The sequence below is a fragment of the Cyprinodon variegatus genome, unplaced genomic scaffold, assembly GCF_000732505.1.
Source record: "Cyprinodon variegatus isolate N-32 unplaced genomic scaffold, C_variegatus-1.0 Scaffold1513, whole genome shotgun sequence".
NCBI lineage: Eukaryota > Metazoa > Chordata > Actinopteri > Cyprinodontiformes > Cyprinodontidae > Cyprinodon > Cyprinodon variegatus.
The window spans coordinates 22,791-37,474 of record NW_015151966.1 but is presented as its reverse complement, the minus strand read 5'-3'; the positions used below and the strand labels follow the sequence as shown (position 1 = coordinate 37,474).

General features: G+C 36.4%; 1 protein-coding gene and 1 pseudogene across 1 annotated transcript in view; both read right to left on the bottom strand.

The window, feature by feature from the left end:
* Positions 1-4,156: 4,156 nt before the first annotated feature.
* LOC107103720 lies at positions 4,157-9,853 on the bottom strand (annotated as a pseudogene).
* A 1,120-nt stretch (positions 9,854-10,973) lies between these two features.
* LOC107103719 (proteasome subunit beta type-6-B like protein-like) overlaps positions 10,974-14,684 on the bottom strand; it is a 7,270-nt gene continuing 3,559 nt past the window's right edge. The window contains exons 2-6 of the mRNA XM_015403523.1: positions 13,707-13,777; positions 11,936-12,067; positions 11,591-11,720; positions 11,377-11,521; positions 10,974-11,110 (exon numbers count right to left, since the gene is read on the bottom strand). Of these exons, the coding sequence (XP_015259009.1) occupies positions 10,983-11,110; positions 11,377-11,521; positions 11,591-11,720; positions 11,936-12,067; positions 13,707-13,777 (606 nt within the window). The 3' untranslated portion in view covers positions 10,974-10,982. The remainder of the gene's footprint in view (positions 11,111-11,376; positions 11,522-11,590; positions 11,721-11,935; positions 12,068-13,706; positions 13,778-14,684) is intronic.

The window sequence follows — 14,684 nt, the reverse complement described above, 5'->3', positions numbered from 1 at the left end:
TGTTTTTCATTGTAGTCCTGTTTTAGTCACATTTCTCTGAATGTGACTAACTGGATCTGCTCTCTTCATCCTCTGACATGGGAGCTGGCTCGGAGCTCGTCTGCCTGGCTGTGTGTTTCCTGGACGGGGCCGCCTGTGGAGCTGGTTTACAGTTGCCTTTTGTATCTGCCTTTTTCCTGTATGTCTGCTTCTGTCTCCTTGAACCCCAGTCGGCCTCAGCCGATGGCCGCTCACACTGAGACTGGTTCTGCTGGAGGTTTCTCCCTGTTAAAAGGGAGTTTTTCCACTCTACTGTCGCTACAAGCATCCTTAATGTGAGGGATTGCCTTTGAGTCAATGAGTCGATGCAATCAACTGGTCTTTTCCTTTGATAAAAAACTTTGAATCAATTTGACTGTATGATCTGGTTATGGAAGAAATACAGTCTCAGCTGCTTGACTGCATCGCGCGTAGATAGGCCTGTCGCGATAATCAATAAATCAATTAATCGCACGATAAATAAAAATTATCCACATCATTTAATTTATCGGCTATATTGTCTCTGCCTGTGTTTTTCTCCTTCTATTGATGACGCTGGATGAAAAGGCTTTACTCTAGTGCTATCCACTGATCCCTCCCCTTCCTCATTTTTGAAGAGGAAGGAAGAGTGGACCATCGCATCAGGTAGTCAGTGCGCATCATTTAGTACTTCTGCAGCTTTAGAGGCCTGTGAGGAGTTAGCGAGGTAAAAAACCCCCACATCTTATGTTGGGGGAAAAAGCTCAAAATGGAACTGGTTTGAAAGCCGAGCGCAACAGCCGCCGTGTGGGAGTATTTTGGATTCAAACCAAATGACCGAAGCAAACCGCTGAACCTATGTGAGCCAGTATGTCACATTTGTCATAAAACAGTAGCAACGAAGAGCAGCAATACAACCAACCTACACATGCACCTTAAGCACAACCACCCAGCAAAGTTTCTCCAGCTGGGGACAAACAGTACAAGCAGTGGCTCGCCTGGGTCTTCAAGTTCCCGACAGTCCACCATCACTGAAGCAATTAATTAACAGGCATCATACAAAAAGGACGGCGCAAGGTGGCGTGCGCTCACAGACAGCGTAGTTCCTTTAATTGATAAAGAGATGCTCCCATTTAATATTGTTGAAAAGCCGGCATTTTGAAAAATGTTGCAGACATTTGATAGACGAATTGATAGATGAATTCCCAAGGAAAACATACATATCACAAACGTGATATGTTGTACATACGTTTTTATTTCCACTGTGGTTTTATCTTGTGTTTTGTTTTTATTCAAGTGTATTTTAGTTAACAGAGACTGAGAATCCATTTGATTTTTATTTCTCATTTTATTTTGTTAACCAGTTCCAGTATTAAGTGTTCTGTTAAAAATAAAGTGTGTTTATCTTTGGCCGGAAATCTCATGCATTATTACGTCATTTCCATTAATTCAATGTAAAAAGGTCTTCAAACAATATTATCGTTTATCGCAATAATTTTTCAGACAATTCATCTTTCCGCAAAATTTGTTATTGTGATAGGCCTATGCGTAGATTGCTTTGGCTTTAGTTCACCAAAAGGTCAACACATTTGCAGTCAAATTTTTTGCAGGCAAATCTTTTGCAGCTGAATTTTTTCCAGGCAAATTTATACCAGATAAACATTCAGTGTAAGGAATTCAAAGTGTAAAAAAAATTCAGTGTTTAAAATTCAGTGTAGAATAAAAGGCAGATTCCAATGAGACTGCTTGTCTTCCATATCTGGTTGAATTGTAAAATGCCTTGAGATGACATGTGTTGTGAATTGATGCTATATAAATAAACTGAATTGAATTAAACTTTAAAGGCACTGAAACCCTTAGTTGCTTTAAACTGAGATTAGAAAAGGTATTTCTTTATAATAGCCTTTAAATGTTCTATCAAGCATAATTAATTATGCTGGTCTCACAGTGAAATGGATGTGGTTATGGCCCAGGCAACAGACATGATATCACTAGAACAATGTCTGTGAGAATTCCTTAATATAATCAACCCAATGACTTGTGTTAATTTGACAAGCAGAATCAAAACACAGACACAAAGGTGCTATACGAGGATGAAAAGGGATATTTATGCTGACGGATAGCAAGCCTTGCTGTAGAACTTCCCAAAAGATGGAGAACTTCTTTTTCCTTGAGCACCATGTCTGCGGCTGGAGCCACAGCTGGGCCAACCTGGTTGTGGCGTTCAATAGATGACTAAAAGCAGCATGCCCCCACCACAGCTGCACCACCGCCACATTGTATTCATTGTGCCTCTCTATCTACATGTCAGTCCATCCGTCTGTCCATCCATCCATGCTCGTGGACATGCTGGGTTTTGGTATGCTCTTGTCTAGTTACTTCATGTCTGTATATGTTTAATCAAGAGTTGTAATTTTCTCAACCAAATATTGGTCATTAATGAAAGAAAACCACACAATGGTCAGAGAAATAACTTGAATCTGGCAAAAGTAATAATAAATAAGATTAAATGAAAATTAACAACTGAAATTCAGACATTGCTTTGCAACCATGCTTAAATATAATGATTGAAAAAAACAACCAGCAGGTTCTGCAACAGTTTCTTCCCCACTGTCATCAGACTGCTGAACTGTTGAAAAAACTCTAATCATGTCACAGACTCTGCATCAAATTGGTAACATCAAACCAAAATACTGCATATTTGCACCATATATATTAATGCTCTGAACTTTCTTGTCAATGTGTTTTTGCACCATGTTTTTTTGTTTTGTTTTTTCTCCAACACTTTTTATTTTTATTTTACTTGTATTTGTTCACTGCTGCACTTCATGGAATGGAAATGTTCATTTCGATGCTAAGCTGCTGCTCATTCACTGTCTGAAAGCTATACAAAACGAAATTTAATTTTGTATACACTCTGTGCCAGTGGCGGCTGGTGGAGTTTTCTCCAGGGGGGCTATAAATTCGAAATAGACATATACCAAAAACCAGTCAAACGTGCACTAAGTTATCGCACCAGTATATTTATATCAATGCCAACAACAAAAAACAATATAAAAACAACATAATTTCATGAACAGCTTTACATTTTGTTCATGAATCTTGCCCTTCTGTGGCTTTGTGAAGGTAAATCTGTGTTTTGCATGGTCCAATATTGTGTCACATACCTAAACAAATAATGGACCAGTTTAATAATGGATAATAATGCGCACTTTCGTCTGGTTTGGTCTGCCGCGGTTTCCGTAGACTCGTGAACGCGCTTTTAGGAAATCCTATACACTACTGTTTATGCTCTAAAAAACATTCTAAATGACTTCGTTTCGAGTAAATTATGGACGCTACCCACTCAGGACACTTGGAATACATTGGACGAGCAGTATGGAGGAATATTGACACGTTTTTTGTGGACTTTTATGGACCTTTCTGCCTCGGGCGCCATAGACCTCCATTATTTGAATGTCAGCAGACAGCAAGAAGCCTCCCAGATCTCCAGATGCATTTGAGATATCAAAAAAGTACTCCAGAGTGTTGTTCAGCATGGGGGTGAGTAGAAAATGAAGGCTAATCATGTTTTGGGTGTACTATTCCTTTAAAAGGAGCTGAAACATAACAATTAGAAAAGGAGCCTTTCAACCCTGCGAAAACTGGAGCAGTTTGCTCATGAGGAGTGGACCAAAATATTCACTGAGAGGAGCAGAAGTCTCACTGATGGTTACAGGAATCATTTGATATAATTGACTGCCTTCAAATCTTTGGCAGCAAAATACTGAGTTATGGTTGCCATAATATTTGGTCTGTTTTGTGAGTTTATTTTTTCTATATCATTACAGTGAAGCATGGTCTAAAAGCAGTGTCTGACTTTAATTTGGGTTTTTTTAATAAAATTTTTATTTATAATTACTTTTGTCAGATTCAAGTGAGGGCTGCATGGTAGCGCAGTTTGTATCACTGTTGCCTTGCAGTAGAATGGCAGAGATACGCACTGACGTGGGAGAAGATGGATATTCAAGTGATTTTTGTGACCACTGTATTTCTTTCTTTTATTAAACAAGGGGGAACAACAACTTTGTCCACATGTTTGTCTGTCCATCTATCCAACTTACTGTTGACCACAAACTGCTGGCTTTCCTCCTTGCTCATTCCTTTTCGATACTCAGCATCAACAAATCCATAAACATAGGAGCTGCCCGAGCCTCCGACAGCAAAAGGTTGTCTGGTCAGGAGTCCTTTCAGGGTTGCAAAAACCTGCAGGTCAAAATCAAAAGAAATATATTTTTTTTTCCATTTTGGACATCTAAAATAAGTATGTTAACAAAGTAAGCCGTTTTACTACTTTACATATTAATATGTGGGGCTGGGGAAGTTAACACGTTAATTTCACCTTAATTCATTAGACTATTAATGGCAACATTTACTTTATCATGCATTAACGTATGTTGCTTCTATTTTGTGAAAGTCTGTTGCTAGCGATAATGGGTCAATGACCTTGCTGTCAGCCCGCTGGCATTTCAAACAGAAGAAGAAGCACTGGCAGCATTGCCTGTTGCAAAATCGGAAAAGGAAAAAGCAAAACATGGAAAAACCGAAGCAGACATGGAGAAGGGTAAAGCTATGGAGCTTGTAAAGTGCAACTTTTATACAACTCCTTTTTTCTTTTCCATACAGAGAGAGACTGAACAAACTGGTGAGAAAGATTGTTTCTGTGTTAGGCTGTACTCTGGACTCTGTGGAGGAAGTGGCCGAGAGGAGGGTGCTGTCCAAGCTTACATCAATCATGGACAACACTTTCCAGCCTCTGCACCAGACTGTACTGAAAGACTTTTATATACTATTTGTAAAAAGGGGCGCTACTGTAGGTCATTCATCCCTGCTGCCACCAAACTCCACAATGCCACACTACAATGGCAATAAATTGTGCAATGTATAATGTACAATTTACCATTTGATACCATGTGCAATAACTGGTTTCTTTATATTTGACACCCAGTCCAATAACTATATATATAAATATCCATCTATATAAATAATCATGTAAACACCCTGTGCAATAACCTGGTATAAAGTCTTACTAAAAAAAACAAACTAAAAAAACCCCCCGTCATACGTATGTGGACGCACTGTATATACTGTATATATCCAATGCACCTTTTTCTTCCTTTTAGAACCTTCTTCTTCTCCTTTGACTATTTGAGCTGATGTAATGAGTAACCTTCTCCACTGTGAGATCAATAAAGTCAATCAATCAATGCAACTCGTCGTATAGAAAAGAGAGGACTGGAAAAGCTGCAAATTTACAACATGCACCTGTAGTTGCTCTCACAGCAAACTGCAGGACATCATAACTACCTCAGTTATGGCACATTATATACAAGAGAAGTGGGTGCTACATTTACATGGTTTGTTTGTAAGGAAAACAGAGGAGTGACATTTTCCTAAAATATGCGCAGGACCCTTCACTGAGGTTATACTTGTGTGCCTTAGCAACTGGTTTAGTACAGAGTAATAAACAAAAAAAAAAAAAACCTCCAGTAAAATATGCAATTTATGTTCTACTCTCCCGTACAGAAAGTTTCAATAGTGTTTTTTTTTTTTTTTTGCACTTCAAACTGGTATTGGACACAGACTGGGCTGGTAATCCTAGCCCCTGTTAAAAGTTTCTGCTGTTAGCTCAGAACTGACCTATTTGTCCTAAATGTGGCTCAGGATTTTGTTGGTAGAAAAGGTCCTGTCAGTGGCAATAAGCTTTCATTTATTATTACTATTATTATTTATTTTACCTATTACATTTTTTAAAACATTTTTTTAAATTAGGCTTTACACAAAATGTTACTTGTAAGTTCTAATGTTAAGTGTTTGTGAGATAAATGTTATGGCGCTTTCATTTATATGGCAGAACAGTGAAATAAAATTACTTTTTACACTACTCCAGAATTGATTCTTAAAGTTTGCAAATACAATTTGAATAATTGTGTTGAATAAGGGAAATTATGAAATTAATCGCGATTAAAGATTTTAATCGTTGCCCCGCCCTAATAATATACAACAGGGGTCTTTATCATTTTCCAGGCCAAGGACCCCCAAACTGATAGTGAGATGGAGCAGGGACCCCCTAATCAGTGTTGGGAAAGTTCTCTTTCTACGTGAACTAGTTCAAAGTTCAGTTCACACATTTTAAAATGAACTAGTTCAGTTCATAGTTCATAACTCAAAATTTTGAACTAAGTTCACAGTTCCAAAAAATGAACTAGTTCATAGTTCTTTTTTTTTTTTTTCATATATTGCTCAATTACACCATAGCCTACTGTAGAACCACAGACAGCAATTATTTTATCAGTTGTAACACTGAAACTGTGCGTCAGATTTCATCTTCATATCCAGTTTTGAATCCTTATCCAACCAGGGTTTAGATTAGCATTGAGGGGACAGCATTTCCCCATTGTTGCTTTAACGCTTCGTTGCTGTCCATTCACTTCACACTAGTAGCAGCTGCAGCTTTCAGCCCTACAGTATATTCTCAAAAACATCAGGAAAAATGTGCTGCTTGAATGGTCTTTTTTTAAGAGGAATTATTAAAAGAAAAACAGGAATGTAGTCTTTAAGGTGCAAATGTTTTTTTAATTTTAATACTTTTTTCCATTTGAAATTCCATTTCAGTGCATATGCCGTTTCAGATTTGCTTTGGATGTTACTGAAGTGTGGATTTTTTTACTGAAAGCCGGCGGGCAAAGTTTGCAGAGAAATGTAAGATTGTTGCCATCATCCTCACCAACCACCTGGTCATAAACCTGTTTTAAGTGATCATGCTGCTGCTTTGTCGCATCCACGGTCGCCTCCATGCTGCTGTGGCGTCCACGCTGCATTTTGTTTTGATGACGCACGCGGCTGTAGGCTACGACACTGGTAGCTGGTGTTGCCAGATTGGGTGTTTTTCCCGCTACATATTAAGGCCTGTTTACGGTGTGATTTAGCCGGGGTTTCTCCTGGAGGGCTTTATAGAAATTTGCCAACCTATTGAACGGAGCTGAACTGAGAGAGCGTGCCGTTCACAGACGCCAGAATGAACGAGTTCACAATAACGTTCATCAGGCAGTAATACAGTACGTTCAGTTCACGTTCGCCCAAAATATGAACGAGTTCATGAACTTTCGTTCAATGAACGCGTTCAGGCACAACACTGCCCCTAATTATATATATTGTATGAAATTGTGTTATATCAAACTGGTCCTATAGTCACTCTATGTAACGTAATGTAAAGAAAGTGATTTCTCCCTGGGATTATTAAAGTATTTCTGATTCTGATTGCTGGTTGATGGGACAGGTGTGTGAATGAAACGGTGCCCAGCATTGATGACTGAAAGACATCTTCTGCCTCCATCAGTCTGTTTACTGCAGCATGTTGAATTCATGCTAATGTGACATTTCAATTAATGGAAAAAAATTTTAGACCTACAATATGCAATCATCATTATTTGCTTTCAGATTTACTAAACACTATTAATGCAAGAAATATGGAAACTATCAAGATTTTTCTTAATTTATGGTTGAATGACTTTACTTTCTGTAGTAAATAGCATTATTAATCCAACCTGTCCTCCTCCTCTTCTGTCCCAGCCTGCCACAATGAGATGTGCAGACAATTCCTCCTTATACTTGTATGAGATGTTCCTCACCAGAGTGGCAGCAGATCGAACCTGTGGGTCTTCTCCTATTTCCATACTGACAGAGGAAATAGTACAACATAGTTCAGAAAAATAAACAAAACTCTTAAAACAAACTTAAATATCTATTTAATGCATAAATGTAATAAGGTAAATCAAATTCATTTTTATAGTTTTTTAGTAAACAAGTAGCCTATATATAATTTTTCATAAAAGAATGTATACTGTTATTTAATCTTTAATATGTAAAAGAAATTAAAACCCGATGATGATTCAAAAACGCATGTAGAAGATCAATTAATAACAGTGTTTATTTTCACTCCAAAAGAAAGCCTCGTCGCTCCTGTGACTGTATAGTGAGTCGACAATTCATGAACTGTGTAAATTTTAAAAACTAACATGATAAAAAAGGAATGTTTTTCTTCAAAAACCTTTGTTTTGACTGAATAGTAGGTTTTGTCAGAACAAAACAACATTTACAAATAGTTATTACACCAATACTGAAAGTTCTGTCTTCTTCTACAGTTTTTTCAGCTAAAAATAAGTTAAGAAAGCTGGGGTTCTCTAATGACTATTACTCAGAGTAACAGATTAAAATTAACACATATCTGTTGTTTTCTTAATGAACAGAGAATCAGACTGCAGAGCTTTTAGATATCAGAAAAATAATTTTCTCCAGCATCATTATATTAATAGACAGGTCCAAAAAATCTGTTTTTCAGCAGTGACACAATTAGGGAGAGCTGCTGATTTATAGGTGAATCAGATTTACTGGGATATGCAACATGCAATTAAATATGTCTCCCAAGTTTACAAGAAAAAATATGCTATACTATAATAAAATTTAACATATCTTCACTCACAGGACACAGACTTAACATTAAAATATAAGAAACCTACAAGAATTAAAGCACAAATAATACAAATCAGTGCATAAATGATTTTTGAAATATAATTATAATTAAATTTAGCTGCTTGTGAAGGAGGATAATCACTAATGCAGCCGAAAGGGAAGCCATGCATGGATGGATGGAATTTAAGTTTTGTCCATGATATACTGATGTTGGCATCGGTATCAGCTGTTACTCGTCATTTTTTATACATTAATGTTTTTGAGCCCGTTATAAATAATGCACCAAAGGCAGGCATCTGTCTATAACTAGAAATATCACTGTACTGTGGTTCTCTTGTGTTCTCAACAATAGGAAAGCACCCAATAAATATGTTTGAACTCATTTTTGGAAAATATAAACCCTATTGAAAGCCTTCGGGTTGGTTAGCTGTAGGTCCATCAGCAACCACCCTTAGAGCGTCCCCACCAACTTTTATCACAAAGTTACACCCTTTGGCTAAAGAAAGTGGCGGGATTTTCATAAACTTCAATAAACAGAATGGATTGTGGAGGTCAGAGGGTCATGGAGCTTTAGATAGCTCCAGCATTGAAAACATAATTGTATAAAAAAAAAATTTTTTGACATTTTGAAGACCTAGCTCCACACTAAAACAATCTTTAGTTAAAACTAAGGCATGTTTCCATTTGTCTTTCACTTTACTGCTAGTAGACTTCAATTTCCCCACTTTGACATTAGTGGATACTTCTGTTCTACTCAGTAAAAACAAAAAACTTGATGATCGAATAAAAACAAGGTATATAAAGCATGACAATAATTTTGCTGAAATAAAAAATGAAGATGTTGTTTTCTATTTGTTGAACCATTTGGTTGAACAGGCAGTTAAGATGGACTTACCTGTGGACATCCAGCTGGTAGTTGACCATCTCAGCAATGGTCTGAGCGTCTGCTGCAGATCCAGACAGAGCGCAGTAGATCTTATCATGAAGTGGAGACAGTTTATTCATCACCCTGTTAACAACTGACTGCCTGGAAGCAGAAGGAATATTTACATAATCACAAGTAGAAACATCATTTGAAACTATGGCATTAAAACAAAATCACACAGGTAACTTACCCCGCAGACACTCTGGAATCAGACCCCAACACGACCCCTCCATTAAACTCTACAGCAATTATAGTTGTCTGGAAACAGAATTAAACCGTAATTTATAAAAAAAAAAAAAAAAAAAAACACGCTGCTCTCATTTAAAAACTCAGAAAGTTCCATTGACTTATTAAAAATAATGTACCTACCCCTGTTTTCACCTCCTCGTTGAGCCACTGCGGCACAGCTTCTCCCAACATGGCAGAAAGATTTTAACGACAGCGAAGATAAAAACACGGAAACTGACAGCAACTGAAGATAAAGAGACGCAAAGGCGACGAATGTTGCTTGAAATTGATCACTCCTTGAAGAAAGAGTAAAATATGTTAATCTTAGTATGTTATCGAAGCCCCTGGCGTTTTCAACTAGCGTTAGATTCAAAACTTTGTTGAGACAAACCGAAATTGAAACTTTAACAGCTCCTCCTTTGCGGTGAGGTATGACCCACAGCTTGATCACTCAGTCCTGTAAAAGCATGGACACCCCTTGTTATTTTTTGTATATATTTTTTTGTTACTACTAAAAAAAATCGGAGCAATTTAATGTGATTGAAAAAAACAAAGTGGTGAATTTTTGGGGGGTAAAATAAACGTTAATGTTTTGTTGTTGTGACATAGGTCTTTGTCTAGTGTTAACCGTTGAAATACTCACTGAACAACTTGACTTTTTACAAATGTGATGACTTCTGAGGGGAGCCTGAAATAATTATTGCTCCAGTTGAGGCACATTGCATAAGAAGGCTTAATAATCCTGTCACTGCATTCAGTTTTAATACTGACTATTAGGATTGTTCTTTGTCTTACTTTTCTTGTTTTTCAGCTAACTTACGTAATAAGGGTATTTTGCAATGAGAGTTCAAATTTACATCACTTTTTGTGGATATATTAATTAAACAGGCATGCCTTTTGGTTGTAAATATCGAGAACTTTATGCAAACTCTGATTAGCTTGGATCAAAAAATCCAATTTTAGAAATATGAAGATCAAGAAATAAAGCACAACAAATTGGAAAACAATCTTTATTTTCTGATATTGATATAGGCATCATCTAAACACTTGCAGTGGTACTTTGATCAACTTTTTTTTAATAAACCTGCACCAAACAGCTCATAAATAGTACATTTATCAGTTTTTTGTATCTCATCTAAGTTTTGAGAGATTTAATTAGAAAAGAACAAAACAGTTTTAATGTTCAAAATATGGAGTGGAGTGTAAAACTTGCAGTGTCAAGGACAAATACATAGCTCTTTAAATGAGCAATTAAAATGTACATTTTGAACCAATTATAATTTTTTTTTCAGGGTATTACAATGACACAAAGAAAATTGGTTCATTCATCATGAAATCTTGGTAGTTTGTCTCCAGGTACGACCACATGCTCCACCCCCTTTTCAGTTATCACCACCAGGTGAACAACACCTCCGCTGACGTTGTCCCTGCCCATAGCCAGAGCAAGAGCTGTGAAGTAAAAGGAGGAAAACAAGCAGGGATGAAAAAGGGAAAAAGAAACAGGTTAAATTTAACTTTTACAACTTCTAAGTCACCAGTTTTTAACATAAAAACTATATTACTGTGGTAAAAAAAACTTGATTTCTGCCTCGCTGTAAAGTTTTTCATTGAATTAAAGAACACCTTTGCAAATATGTAAATTATGCTTGATATTTATACTGACAAAAGACCAATTTATGTTCATATATGTATATAAAGTAATTATTTTTTCATACCATTGGTGGCAAACTGTTGACATTCCTCTCTGGTCATGTCAGGTTTGTATTTAGCATCAACATAGCCATAGATAAAGGTGCTTCCTGAGCCGCCGATGGTTACAGACTGGCTGATTAACATCCCGCCCAGAGACACAACATACACCTGGAGAGAGATGTAAAATATTAGCTATCACAAAAATTTTGGCAACATTTATGTCCTTTTACTCATTACCTGTGGTCCTTTCTTCCTATCCCATCCTGCTGTGATGAAGCCAGCCTGAAGCTCCTCTTTGTTTTTGTAACACAGCTCTTTTAGCACTGATGCTGCTGCAATCACCAGAGGAGGACTCTCCATCTGTACACTGCAACAGATAAAAAAATAAAGAGTGTGTTCCATATTTTGTGTAAAATATGTGCATAACATGTTTACTTTGAAAAAGGAGGAAGGAAAGGAGCAGAGAACAAAAAGTGTGTGAATTGCACAGAATAAAACCTCAATATATTATTGACTTAAACATTACTTTGTTTCATAAATCACATAAATCATTTTCCATGTAAACATGTCTTGAACACATACCTGTGGAAGGACAGATGAGACTTTGCAGCTTTGGTGACAGCCTGAGCATCTGCTAGAGAACCAGCGATGCAGCAGAAGATCTGGTCATGAACCTGGATCACCTTGTTGATGGTCTTGGAAGATACATATTCCCTAAACAAAGCCAGGAAAAAAATATTCATTTACTATATTTCTGAGATGTCATTGTTGCAGTCACAGCAGCTTCTGCAACTATTATTAGAAACAAACTACTCAATGGGTTATAGATTTTGAATCAATAGATTAAAAGTTTTATCTTCGTTTTTTCATCTATCCCTCTTCTTTTGCTTTTCTGTCAGGGTCACAGGAAACTGATGCCTATCTCCAACAGTCAACAGTTCCACTGTTGGGACACTGGATGTGAAGTCAAATGAGAAAAGAGAAAAAGAAAAAAAAAAGGACCAGTGCACCGTTTCACACGGACCTATAAGAAGGATGGACATTGGAGGAAGGAGCAGAGGAGAAAGCCAGACAAAGAGGAAAAAAGTTTGGGACTCTAATGATCAGAGATCTTGTTGGACTTGTGCAGATCTGGATGAATCTGTAGACGGGCGGAGAGGCAGGTGGTAAGAGAAGCTGTATTTTTATGAGATCAGACTGCAATGTTACCTATGTTCCTCCAGCCAGGCCTCCAGCTTTGCCAGACCATTAACACCAATTCACAGCTACACCTGAACTTAAGAGGTGGATTGTAGTGGTAAAGTCTGAAGTTGTTTGACTTTATGGTTGAACTGATTGTTATTTTTGTTGAATAGTAAATTTGGGTGTTAAGTTCAACTATTAATTAACTGCGTATCAGATTAAGAAGAATAACTACATGAAGATATTTATAAAATAAAGTAGTATTTGCATATTTAAATGAATGTAATTGTAAATATTTATTTGAAATGTATTTAAAAGTTAAGGAATTACTTTGTGGGTTTGATTCACAGCAGTTTGCTTAGTGTTGTGCAGCTTATAATTTCTTTTGTAGTTTAAGTGGAACTAATTAATGTAAGCTAACATACAAATGAGTATTTATTTATTTATTTATTTTTTTTTTTAAGGGTTTTTGTCTGCTTCTGGACGAATTGTAGAAAAAGAAAACTGTGTGGTCCTTTGAGTAAAACCCTGTTGAACTAAGCCTGCATCAATTTATCCATCCCTTTCCAAGTGGGGAAGCTGCATAAGATAGAAGAGAGCTTGGCAACAGAGTTATTTTTGTGTTTTATTAAATTCAATTAATAAAGCAATCTTAAAAGTGACAATAATTTTGAAATATATTGGAGAGAACACATTTTTACACTGATAGTAAAAATGTATGAGACAATTGAGACTAAAGAAAAATACCTGTCAATTCTGTTGAGACTGGCAGATAGAAACATGGAAAGATTTTTCATATTGAGATAAAATTATTTGTTAAAGCACAATTTCCACTAGCTGCTTTTAGTCTTTAACATTTTAACCCTCAGAATACGTCTCCCTGTCTTTAAAATAAAACAAAAACAAAACAGTATTTCTTCAACTGGAAGAGTAGTTGTGTCAGTCAGTCCTCATGGTTTTTGTTTTGGTAAATCTACATGAAAAGTATGAAGACCTATTAAGAACTATATTCTCAACTATATTCTCAACTATATTCTCAACTATAAACTCATATTAGCCAGATTTGAATACTTGAATCCTTTTTTCCTTCTGTAGATATACACCCTGTGTGTATAGAATGACAATAAAGTTTATCTAAATATGTATATTGTTAAACGACCCCCTTCCTCACCCTCCAATTGAAGCTCTGGAGTCTGATCCAATCACGACCCCTCCATCAAATATGGCAGCCAAGATAGTGGTCTGAGGAGAAAAGGATGGGGGAGAAATTGTATTTTTTTCATTTTGTATCGCAGTAATCTTGTGCACATTTACCAATGTCTTAATTCATCAAGACTGAACCACTGATCTATTTTTATTCACTGGATAGCCGATTGTCTGAAAAAGTGAAGCTACAGTCCGCCATGCTGGTACTACCCACTCCCACAGAGTCAAAATGCCTTCATGTGTAGCATTTGGCTGAAAAAAAGATGTTCCACTGGTAATTTCACAGTCAGTGGATGTACTAACCAAGAAAATCAATTTATACATCGATGTATCATTTAGTTTAGTATGTAGCATAACATTGGTCTGGCTATTTTGGACTGACTCAAAGATATTGACTTAGTTATCCATTGACATTGTCTAATATTAGAAAAAAGAAAGTAAACAGAATGTAATTCACTGTCAAATGTCATTGTTTCTTTATTAAGTGGATGACTCTGTCTTTCCTTTAGTGTTTGTTGTATTTCTCATTTTAAAAAGTTAAGTGCTGAAATACACTGCATGTTATTTTGAGGGGTGGGGGGGAACCGACTCAAAAATGTTACCAATTATTTATATCTATCCATCAATCCATATATCTATCTATCTCTCTATCTCTCTATATATATATAATCCATGCACAATTTGCAAATAGAATAGAAAGATACAATAGCATTAACTGAAATGTACTTGTAATTCAGTCTCTATAATATGTAGGATATAATTACCATAACAATGTAATAAATACATGTATATTACATGTACATCTTCAATTTAGCACTTTTGGCACATCTATATTATTATGCTCCATTAACACATTCATTCTATTGTGATGGATTCGTAAAGATGTTATATTACATTAGGGTGACCAAACGTCCGTATTTCCCGGGACATATCCGTATTTCAC